This window comes from Heptranchias perlo, chromosome 23 (assembly GCF_035084215.1).
Source record: "Heptranchias perlo isolate sHepPer1 chromosome 23, sHepPer1.hap1, whole genome shotgun sequence".
NCBI lineage: Eukaryota > Metazoa > Chordata > Chondrichthyes > Hexanchiformes > Hexanchidae > Heptranchias > Heptranchias perlo.
This window is the reverse complement of record NC_090347.1, coordinates 5,748,998-5,761,767: the sequence shown is the minus strand read 5'-3', so window position 1 is coordinate 5,761,767 and position 12,770 is coordinate 5,748,998. Positions and strand designations below refer to the sequence as shown.

The 12,770-nt window shown below is 40.6% G+C and overlaps 1 protein-coding gene across 1 annotated transcript in view; it reads left to right on the top strand.

The window, feature by feature from the left end:
- Positions 1-12,770, top strand: part of cep112 (centrosomal protein 112) — a 358,450-nt gene that overhangs the window by 52,297 nt on the left and 293,383 nt on the right. The window contains exon 7 of the mRNA XM_068003888.1: positions 10,852-10,929. Coding sequence (XP_067859989.1) covers positions 10,852-10,929 — 78 coding nt within the window. The remainder of the gene's footprint in view (positions 1-10,851; positions 10,930-12,770) is intronic.

Sequence of the window (12,770 nt, the reverse complement as noted above, 5' to 3'; positions counted from 1 at the left end):
AGTGCAGCACTCTCTTGGTGCTGTTCTGAAGTGTCAGCCTGGATTATGCGCTTAAGTCTCTGGAGTGGGGCTTGAACCCACAACCTTCCATCTCAGAGGTGCTGAGAGTGCTGCCACTGAGCCAAACTGACAATGACAAGAAGTTCTATTTTTTAGAATGCCTCTTGATAATTTAGAGCCCCAAATGCTGGAATTATTCTTGCCACTCTTCTCAGAACCTACTTGGTATACTTTTGAAGGTAGGATATCCAAAATTGCACACACTTTCTATTTTTAAATAGATGGGCGCTGTTTGTACAATAAGGTAACTGTTGACTGAACTGAAATCTGAACATATTTTTTTCCCTGCTGGAGTTTTTTTTCCAAATCATAGAAAGGTTACAGCACAGAAGGAGGCCATTCGGCCCATCGAGTCCGCGCCAAAATATATTCATTCTCGAAATATGGGCAATACTGGCAAAGCTGGCATTGGCCCATCCCTAGTTGCCTTTGAGAAGGTAGTGGTGGACCTCCTTCTGGAACTGCTGCTGTCCTTGTAGTGAAGGTATTCCTACAATGTTGTTACGTTGGGAGTTCCAAGATTTTGACCTGTTATGAATATTTCTTCCATTTCTCTTAGTTTTATTCCTTTCTGACTTCAGTGTTTACTTAAAACAATAAAGATAGAATTAGTCGACAAGGGATTAAAATACTCTTTTTAGAATGAATCCATATATAGTCTGATGATCTGTAAGATTTTTGAATAAAAGAGACTTTTATCGGCTTCCTAATGCGATCTCATACATGGGCAACATGATTCTTATGTTGACTTGAGTCCAAATGATCCTCTAGTTATTGCAAAAGTTAATGATATAAAATATAGAAATGTTCCCTATTTGATAGGAAAAAAATACTGCTTTCTTCATACTCTGCACAGATCAGGGATTGAATTAGAAATCTTTTTGGCCTGTATGACTCGGTTCCACACCATGTGATATACTTACCCACAGAGCCATTCGAGGACTTAGACACTATTCTAAATATGGACTTGGCAATGAATTATATTGGGTAAAAATAAACTGTTTTGAACTTTAATCAAATGTCCTTGAGAGCCGTCATATAACTTGATTAACATTGTTGATAAGAGCTTCTTATTGACTGAATGCTTTTGGTGAACATTAATAATCTCATCCAAATCCTCTTTGGATATTCATTAGCAAAAGTAGAAACATTGTGTACGGTAAAATGACACAATTTAAAGGGAATTCTGCAACTGATGCATGCTAAATTTCATTCTGATAGGAGTGCCCTAAATGGAGTTCCACTCCTATTTTCATTTATTTCAATTATAGTAACTAAAGGAACCAATTCAAGTCTCAGTTGATCCATTGATGGTGAACATAAGTTTGAAGACACAATTTATGATTGTTTATAGAGAATACGTTATGTCTATGGCAGAGGACTACGGCTGAACCAAAAGCAATACAAAAATGCTGTATTGTTCCTCTTAGGAATCAAATTGTTAATGTTTAATGTGCAGTATAAAATCTACTTTGCCATCAGTCTTATTTCTTCAAAGACTTCTCATGTAGACGGTTCCCCTTCGTTTTAGTCTAACTGCACTCATAAAAAGAGGTTAACTGTAAACAACCTTTAATGGTGGACTGACAACTGCAGTCAAAACATAGTGTGCATAGATAGCTCACTAAAGCATGCACAGCCATGTTTACAAGCTTTCCTTCGTGATTTTATTAATTCTTAAATAAATGTTATTGAATATCAGGACAACTGGTGTTAGGTTCTTTACATTTTATTGCAGTAAGTTCTTCTGGGGGGTCCAGTTTTGAACTATTCTAAGTAAAGATCATCATTTGAGTTCCTTTTTTAAAAATAAAACCAATGGAAACGTATTATGATTACCTCGCTCTCTTGACCCCAGCTTTAAGACCAAAATACAGTGGCAACATGAAGGCATATAAGTATTGACTATGAATTAATTGATAGCACAGACCCCTTTGAGCTACTGAAAAAGAAATCTCGATTTTTAGTGGTCTGGGGTTTTATACTGTGTTAGCATTGGGGTCAAAATACTTTCTACAATTAAAATTCAGCCATTTTGTGCACTGAAAACACTCCATGTATGATGTTGAATGTATAAACAGCGAAAATCAAATTGTATTGCAAGAAAGTAAAGAGTTTGCATTTATGTAATGCCTCTCAAGTCGTTGGGATGTCCCAAGCACTTCACATGCAATGAATTACTATAAGTGTAATGATGTGGAGATGCCGGTGATGGACTGGGGTGTACAAATGTAAGGAATCTTACAACACCAGGTTATAGTCCAACAGTTTTATTTGAAAATCACAAGCTTTCGGAGGCTTTCTCCTTCGTCAGGTGAGTGAAGGAGAAACTGACGAAGGAGAAAGCCTCCGAAAGCTTGTGATTTTCAAATAAAACTGTTGGACTATAACCTGGTGTTGTAAGATTCCTTACTATAAGTGTAGTCACTGTTGCTTTGTCTGCGAACACAGCAGCCAATTTGGGCACAGCAAGGTCCCACAAGCAGCAATGGGATAGATGACCAGTTAACCTGTTTTGATGTTGGTTGAGGGATTAATGTTGGCCACAAGACCGGACGAACTTCTCTGCTCCTCTGAGTAGTTCCATGGGATTTTTACGCCCACCTGAGAGGGCAGAAGGGGCCTCAGTGTAACATCTCATCTGAAAGATGACACCTCCGACAATGCAGCACTCCCTCAGTGCTACATTTGAATGTCAACCTAGATTATGTGCTGATGTCTTGGGAGTGGATCTTGAACCCACAATCTACTGACTCAAGTGAGTGTGCTACCACTGAGCCAAGCTGACACGTAAGTAGAAATAATCATTCGGGACAAATCAAGCAAGGTGAGGACTGTATCATCCTTGGGACCTACAGTACTGGAGGATCTTAACAAACAAAGAGCAAGAGCATTGAATTCTTTGATACTGACATTACGACCTTGAAAAATAGCAGCAGCTTATAGAGCCTGCCAAACCTGAAAACCTCGGAGGGTGATCTTCAATTTGTTACCTAACTGTTTTTATTTGTCCTACTTTAATTTCTTTCCCACTTATTAGGTCTTTCCACTGTTACCATGTCTCAATTTCATACTTCTGTAATCTACTGTCAAAAACATTATGAAAAGTCCTAGTGTCTGTGCCAATGCGAGTTGCTACACTCTCCAATTGTCTGTCCTAACTGGAAGGTCCAGGATGAACCAAATTTCTAGCTTGATGGCCGTAAAACCAAAGCCATTCTTTTCAACACCTGGCAGCAGGTACACATGACCTTGACTCCATTAATTTCCATGGCTGCCAGGCTCAGGAGGTGTCAAACCTAATACAACTTTGCAATTTCTATTTGAATTTTCTCTTGTCAGTATTGATTTTCAACAAAACCATTGGAAAGTGCACAAAAAAAATCTGTGTTACTCACCTCTAATATTTTCTCTGCTCTCTTTAACTGTGGGAAAGGCCTGAATCTCACATGATGACTTCCCTGCTGGGACAGCTGGGATCAGGAGCTTGCTGTGTGGGAAAATTGTGGTTGCCTGACCAGTGTCTTACCACCCCCTGCAACCCTTAACCTTTTTATTTGATAAATATTTGAAAGTTATGTAAAGTTGACATTTTCTGTTTAAACTCTAATATTCCTCATTTGGATATACACCATGGAATGCTGCTCTTCCAAAAGTCTGAGGAATTTTGTATTACCTGTGGAGTCCTGCATCATTTTGTGCCATCAATTAACTATACAAGTTTATGAAAAAATCCATATCAATCTATATAATTAAAGTCTTGTTTAGCGTGGGTTGTTGCACCTTTCAAAGAGTGTCTCAATTCAAAACTGTCACATTTCAGGGTTTTGCATCTCGAAGTGTTATGTCCATAGGGCAAAATTGGTGATTGCCTTAAATAATGACCTTATCTTTTAAATAACCAATTAAATATCAGATTGACTGAGCGTGAATGAATCAAACAGTTTGAGTCTCTTGGTAAGTACCAAAGAGAAAGATTAAGCATTCCACCCCCCGCCATTGGTGGCCGTGCCTTTAGCTATCTCGGCCCTAAGCTCTGGAATTCCTTCCCTAAACCTCTCTGCTCCTCCACCTTTCTGTCCTCCTTTAAGACACTCCGTAAAACTTACCTCTTTGACCAAGCTTTGTGTCACCTGTCCTAATGTTTCCTTTTTTGGCTCGATATCAGTTTTTGTCTGATTTTGCTCCTGTGACTCTTCCTTCACCCTTTCAAACCTGATATCAAATTCGTCACATTATGGCCAATATTCGCAAGATGTTCCCTTAGTCATTTTGTTAACTAATTTTGGTGCGTTACTCATCACTTCGTCTAGTATGGCCTTGTCCATTGTCAGTTCTAAAACATATTTGCCTATAACTGAAGTTAAACTAATGGGCCTATGGTTTCCTGGTTCTAATTTACCACCTTTTTAAAATGTAGGTACCACATGGGCATCTCCCCAGTCCACAGGAAAAATTACAATTCAGTGAGCTGTTAAATATATGAACCAGTGGTTCGCATAACATAGTCCCAATTTTTTTTTCAATATCCTAGGGTGAATATCAAAAGGCTGAGCAGCCCGACGAGCTTTAAGAGTCCTAATTCCAGTGAGGACTATTTCTGGATCTAGTGCTACACTTTGAATTTTAGCATCACCTCTATGCAATAGTATTGATAACTGTTTTACACTAGCCAATTACACTCTAGCCAGGAATAATGTGTGCAAGATGTGGGTTGAAGTTCATTTGAACTGTCCCAACAATGTGCAGCACTTCAAGCTTGTGCCATATTTCAATCTCTGTCAGCAGGCCGCCTTGTGACCTCTGAGTTAGACTAACAACTTGGTGAAGATTTGTTCTTGAATTAATTAGGAACCCAGGTTGAGAATACCCAGGATCATTTTACTTGGGATCCTTACAATTATGGAGCCTTTCATTTCACTAAACAGGGCTTAATTCTAATCCACGCCCCAGGGATGAATGGACATTGTGTTAACGCAACTGCACTTCCCAGCTCCCATGTGAATGTACTGTCTGTTGATTGGTAAATTGTTGCAGTACCCATGCCATTTTGGAGCTCCACTGAAGTGGTTGACAGAATCCAATACTTTGCCAAACTTATGGCTTGAGGTTTCCTCCCTTTTGGTCTACATTTTTTTGGTTGAATTGTTTATTTCATTTTCTTGCCAAATTTATTTTCAGATGTTTGTTTTGTTAATCCCTGTTTCATTTACAAACCTTTGATTTTTTTTTCTCTTTCTTGGCTGTGCTACTCCTTTCTGAACTTATTTTTCACACCTGTTGTGTTTTCATGTTTTTCTTTGGGCTGATGCTCTTTTTTTTGATGGTCTTTGTTCTGCTTAGTTTATTTTCATTTCCTATGATTATTTAATTTACTCTGCTGTAGTTCCTCTCTCCTCCTCCCCAACATCATCCTTCTGCTAGATTTCATTCTCATGTCCTTCCTAGTTCTTCAACATTGTATTTTGAATTATTATAGAAGGGATACAGTAATCCTTAATAAAATGAATACAGTAATCTTCATGTAATAGAGCAGAAAAAACAAAATGCATTTCGAGTGAGAATGATCGAAGAAACATAGAAAATAGGAGCAAGAGTAGGCCATTTGGCCCTTCGGGCCTGCTCCACCATTCAAAATGATCATGGCTGATCATCTAACTCAGTACCCTGTTCCCGCTTTTTCCCCATAGCCCTTGATCCCTTTAGCATTAAGAAATACGTCAATCTCCTTCTTGAATACATCTAATGATGTGGCCTCTACTGCCTTCTGTGGTAGAGAATTCCACAGGTTCACCACCCTCTGAATGAAGAAATTTCTCCTCATCTCCGTTCTAAATGGCATACCCCGTATCCTGAGACTGTGACCCCTGGTTTTGGACTCCCCAGCCATCGGGAACATCCTCCCTGCATCTAGTCTGTCGAGTCCTGTTAGAATCTTATACGTTTCGATGAGATCACCTCTCATTCTTCTAAGCTCGAGTGAATATAGGCCGAGTTGACCCAATCTCTCCTCATTTGTCAGTCCTGCCATCCCAGGAATCAGTCTGATAAATCTTTGTTGCACTCCCTCCATGGCAAGGATATCCTTCCTCAGATAAGGAGACCAAAACTGCACACAATACTCCAGATGTGGTCTCACCAAGGCCTTGTATAACTGCAGTAAGACATCCCTGCTCCTGTACTTAAATCCTCTTGCAATGAAAGCCAACATACCACTCGCCTTCTTAACTGCTTGCTGCACCTGAATGCTCGCTTTCAGCGACTGGTGTGCAAGGACACCCAGGTCTCGTTGCACCTCCCCTTTTCCCAATCTATCACCATTCAGATAATAATCTGCCTTTCTGTTTTTACAACCAAAGTGGATAACATCACATTTATCCACATTATACTGCATCTGCCATGTTCTTGCCCACTCACCCAACTGGTCTAAATCACATTGCAGCCTCTTTGCATCCTCCTCACAGCTCACATTCAACTCCAGCTTTTTGTCGTCTGCAAACTTGGAAATGTTACATTTAGTTCCCTCATCCAAATCATTGATATATATTGTGAATAGGTGGGGCCCAAGCACTGATCCCTGCGGTACCCCACTAGTCACTGCCTGCCACCTGGAAAAAGACCCATTTATTCCTACTCTCTGTTTCCTGTCTGTCAACCAATTCTCAATCCATGCCAGTATATTCCCCCCAATTGCACATGTTTTAATTTTGCACACTAACCTCTTGTGTGGGACCTTATCAAAAGCCTTCTGAAAATCCAAATACACCACATCCACTGGTTCTCCCCTATCTATTCTACTAGTTACCTCCTCAAAAAACTCCAGATTTGTTAAGCATGATTTCCCTTTCATGAAGCCATGCTGAATCCCATTAATGCCCTCCAAGTGTTCTGTTATCACATCTTTTATAATAGACTCTAGCATTTTCCCCACTACTGATGTTAGGCTAACTGGTCTGTAAATCCCTGTTTTTTTTCTCTCCCTCCTTTTTTAAATAATGGCATTACATTTGCTTCCCTCCAATCTGTAGGAACTGTTCCAGAGTCTATAGAATTTTGGAAGATGATCACCAATGCATCCACTATTCCCAGGGCCACTTCCTTTAGTACTCTGGGATGTAGATCATCAGGCCCTGGGGATTTGTCAGCCTTTAGGCCCATTAATTTCCCTAGCAATATTTTTTTTACTAATACTGGTTTCCTTCAGTTCCTCCCTCTCACTAGACTCTTGGTTCCCTAACATTTCTGGCAGGTTATTTGTGTCCTCCTTTGTGAAGACAGAACCAAAGTATGTGTTTAATTGTTCTGTCATTTCTTTGTTCCCATTATAATTTCCCCCATTTCTGACTGTAAGGGACCTACATTTGTCTTCACTAATCTTTTTCTCTTGACATATTTATAGAAGCTTTTACAGTCAGTTTTTATGTTCCCTGCTAGTTTACTCTCATACTCTATTTTTCCCCTCTTAATCAATCTCTTTGTCCTCCTTTGCTGAATTCTGAACAGCTCCCAATCCTCAGGCTTGCCGCTTTTTCTGGCAATTTTATATGCCTCCTCTTTGGATCTAATACTATCCCTAATTTCTTAGCTAAGCCACGGTTGAGACACTTTTCCTGTGTTTTTTTTGCGCCAGACAGGAATGAATAATTGTTGTAATTCCTGCACACGTTCTTTAATTATTAGCCATTACTTATCCACCGTCATCCCTTTTAATAAAGTTCCCCAATCTATCATAGCCAACTCGCACCTCGTACTTTCATAATTTCCTTTATTTAGATTCAGGACACTGGTTTCGGATTCAACTATTTCACACTCCATCTTAATGAGGAATTCTATCTTGTTATGGTCGCTCTTCCCTAAGGGACCCCGCGCGACAAGATTGTTAATTAATCCTCTCTCATTGCACAATACCCATTCTAGGATCGCCTGTTTTCTAGTTGGTTTCCTGTTTGATCCCATCCCCTACATCTCCACTACTGTTTGGGGGCCTATAGACAACCCCCACCAACATTTTCTGCCCCTTGGTGTTTCTTAGCTCCACCCATACAGATTCCACATCGTGATTTTCCGAGCCAATATCCATCCTCACTATTGTATTGATTTCCTCCTTTACTAACAACGCTACCCCACCTCCTTTCCTTTTTTGCCTGTCCTTCCTAAATATTGAATACCCCTGGATGTTCAGTTCCCATCCTTGGTCACCCTGCAGCCATGTCTCCATAATTGCAACTATATCATAACCGTTAATATCTATCTGCGCTGTTAATTCATCAACCTTATTGCGAATGCTCCACGCATTAAGACACAATGCCTTTGGACTTGTCTTTTTAAGATTGTGAGCCATCTTAGTTTTATTTTGCACTATGGCCCTATTTGTTTTTCGCCCGTGTTTTCTCTGCCTTCCACACTTGCTCCTTCTCTTTCTGTCTTTTGTTTCTATCCTTGTTTCCCCCTCCTCTGTCTCCCTGCTCAGGTTCCCATCCCCCTGCCATTCTAGTTTAAACCTTCCCCAACAGCACTAGCAAACACCCCCGTGAGGACATCGGTACCGGTCCTGCTCGGGTGTACCCGTCCCGCTTGTACAGGTCCCACCTTCCCCAAAACCGGTCCCAGTGTCCCAGGAATCTAAATCCCTCCCTCCTACACCAAGCCTGAAGCCACGCATTCATCTGGTCTGTTCTCCTCACTATACTCACTAGCACGTGGCACTGGTAGGAATCCTGAGATCACTACCTTTGAGGTCCTGCTTTTTGATTTATCTCCTAACTCCTTAAATTCACCTTGCAGGAACTCATCCCTTTTTTTTCCCTATGTCGTTGGTACCGATATGGACCACGACTACGGGCTGTTCACCCCCCCCTCCGGAATGCCCTGCAGCTGCTCCGTGACATCCTTAACCCTAGCACCAGGGAGGCAACATACCATCCTGTAGTCACGTTTGCGGCCGCAGAAATGCCTATCTGTTCCCCTTACAATTGAATCCCCTATCAATATAGCCCTGCCACTCTTATTCCTCCCCTCCCATGCAGCAGAGCCACCCGTGGTGCCCCGAACTTGGCTCTTGCTGCTTTCCCCTGATAAGCCATCTCCCCCAATAGTAACCAAAGCGGTATACCTGTTTGAGAGGGAGATGGCCCCACGGGACTCCTGCTCTACCTGCCTAGTCCTTTTACTGTGCCTGGCGGTCACCCATTTCCTTTCTGCCTGCGTAATCTTTACCTGCTGTGTGACCACCTCACTGAACATGCTATCCATGATAATCTCAGCATCGCGGATGCTCCACAGTGAATCCCCCCGCAGCTCCAGCTCCGAAATGCGGTTAGCCAGTAGCTGCAGCTGGACACACTTCCTGCACACATGGTCGCCAGGGACACCTGTAGTGTCCATGACTTCCCACATAGTGCAGGAGGAGCATGTCATGGGTGTGAGCTCTGCTGCCATGGCCTGCCTTAGATTTACACTGTGTTCACCTCTCAGACTCTATTCCCGCTCTCGAGACTCTCCTTTTACATTGCGCTCACCTCTCGGAACTCTGGTTTTACACTGCGCTCACCTCTCGGACTCTCCTCCCACTCTCGGACTCGAAACAAGATAAACAAATGCTTGAGAGAGCTGGTGTAGAGAGTTAATGAGAATAAGGAAGATATGGGTTTACTGGCAGCTACACACTTGCACATTTGTATTCTAAGCTGAGTTTTTGTAATCATGGTTCTCCGAGAGAACCCTATTAATTGGAGCAGTTTTGCTTTCTAGAATATTAGAGTCTAGGAAAGTAATCAAAAAGGCTAATGGAATGTTGGCCTTTATCTCAATGGGGTTGTAATACAAAACTGAGGAAGTGATGCTTCAGTTGTACAGAGCCTTGGTCAGATCCCCATCTGGAGTACTGTGTTCAGTTTTGGACACCGAACGTCAAGAAAGATCTGTTGGAAAGGGTACAGCGCAGAATCATCAGAATGATACTGTGGCTTAAAAGGTTAGATTATGAAGACAGGCTGCATAAATTTGGCTTGTATTCCCTTGAGTTTTGAAGATTGAGGGGCAATCAAATTGTGTTCTTTAAAATAATGAAGGGATTTGAAGGATAGATACAGAGAAACGATTTCCTCTGATGGGGATTCCAGAACAAGGAGGCATAATTTTAAAATTAAAGCTCGGCCATTTAGGAGTGAAATCTCACAAAGGGTAGTGAAAATCTGGAATTCTCTTCCTGAAAAGGATGTGGATGCTAGGTCAATTGAAACTTTCAAGCATGAGATCGATAGATTTTTGTTAAGTAAGGGTATCAAAGGACATGGTCAAAGGCAGGTAAACGGAATTGAGCAGATCAGCCATGATCTAATTAAATGATGGAACAGGCTCGAGGGGTTAAATGGCCTAGTCCAGTTATCAGATTTTATTCACGTGAAGAAATTAAAAATCTCAGAGAAATGCTGCCATTAATCTGGGTCATCGATAACTTGTTTTTTTAATAATACATTGAAACTCGGGTGGGAAGAGTGTTCACCATTCTAGGATGCTTTTGAGAAGGAAGAGAACACCTCTTACACTGTAGTGAAAGGTGAAGCTCACCATTGTGTGGACAGTGGCGAGAAAATAACCTGCTCATTGTGATACCAAAAGTTCAAACTTTTAGCTCAGGCCTTCAATTTTTTCTGATTTCAACAAAGTCATTTTGTACATCTATATAGAAAGTATTTGAAAGGATTTATATTTGTTTCTCACTTCGAAACCCAATCTGTTTCATGAAGTTTAATGGGTTTAGTGTAAAATTGATTTGAATTGTATTTCCAGGTAGTTTCTGAACCCAGGCCAGTTACATCCTCTGATGACAGTGACTTTGAAGCAAGATTAAACAGCTGGAATCTTGGGGTATGTTCTGTTTGTTCACTTTTGGTTTAGGTTAGCTTTGTTGATTATGACTATTACTTGAGCATTTTCATTGAGAAACATTTTTGTTAAATAGGTTTCCTTCCACTGTTTTCCCCCTTTTTTGCTGCCTTCTGTCAGTGAAGACGATGGAATGATTTGACATGCAGATGTTTCTTTGGCTATTGTCAGTGCTGCCGTGCACTCGCCTTTTGGATAGGCCTCCCTGATAATTATTTGTTTCTTCCTCCTTGCTCCAGGAATGATCTTTCCCCATCCCCCTGTGTCTCTCTTTCCTCACCCTTTCTCCAGGATTGAGTACTTTCTGCTGCTGTAACCCACTGAAGAATCAGGAAAACTCACCTACAGAGGGTGCACTTGAAGCAAGGAAGACTCATTGGGAGTCTCAGCTCTACCACTATTATAGCTATCATGTCAGGCTGTTCAATTCAGATTTTTGTTGATTTAAAAAAAATCTCTCTGAAACACATTTTAATGTTGGGGTCCAATGAAAAGGAAATTTTGACTTTTGAGTAAAATTTGTCACACATTCATTGACGTTTTGTTTAGGATAGCAAACTTCAGTAATCGTGTAAACAGTTAAACTCCCTACTAAGTTCTCGGCACTTTGACAAGTTACGGTTCGTCACATAAATAGAGTAACCAATAGCTAAACAATAGCTTTGCAGTTCAGTGACTAACTCAATTGAGAATACAATATTAGTAATAAACAGATCAAAGTGAGTACAGTCATTCCATATCCTTTAGTTGTGGCTTTGCATGAGAGCAAATAGACTGGTATTGGCCTCTACAAACTTCAAAGTCATTTCAGTAGTCAGTGAAGGAGACACCACAAACAGCTGCACCACTGAACTGCTCTGGGAAATGTACTGGGCTGCAGAGGGGCAGAAGGCTACATCTGTTCTAGAAGTACGTAAGAGAATTCAGTTCTCTTTGTAACTTTTATAATTGCAGGTTGGTTATTACATTAAATATTACGATTGTCATGAAAAATAAACCACAAAAGCCAGGTAGGCTTTAAATATATCCACCTAATTAAATAACACGGCAGCAACATTTAAAACCAGAGACTATGTGCCAACTACAGTAAATCCTGGCAATCAGTGGTGGGATAAAAATTATTCATTCTCCGTTATCTGTCACAAAGGATTAATCTACTTCATTAAACATCAGCATTTGTCAAGGAAATATTGCCATCATTAGAAAACCAGGATAAGGAGCCAACAACTGAATGAAAGTGTGTGTGTGTGTATATGTATATGTGTGTTATTTATTTATATATATATAAAAAAATAAAATATTATACATACATACGCACATACAAAAATACGAACAAATAGCAGGAAGCATAATCTCTAATCGGAGGGTTCAAAGGATAGTAATAATGAACAGCTTGAGCTTTGTTTTTGTGGTTTAGAATGGCCATTGAACTCTTTGATTAGAGGACAGATGTGTCATTCCCAGGCACTCATTATTCTCTCAGTAAAAGAAAATTCATAAATACTCACTACATATGATAGTATATGTATTTGTTTTTAAAGTATTCCCCTTGTTCTTTTAATGTATCCCCCTTCACTTTGGTGAGGTCTTGGCGGATGACCAACACCCATGGAACCAAACCTTAGCAAGAGTTGACAGCTTCCGAAGAGAAAGGGAGGAAATTGAAGGGTAAAAAAACATATTCCTCCTTGACAATCACGTGCCATGTACCATTCCCAGCTGTGAAGCCAAGAAGGTGACCTGCTTTCAGGCTCTGCCGATGTCATTGTATTGTCAACCACTAACGTGGCTTATGGCTATTTACCCTCATGTTTTTCTTCCCT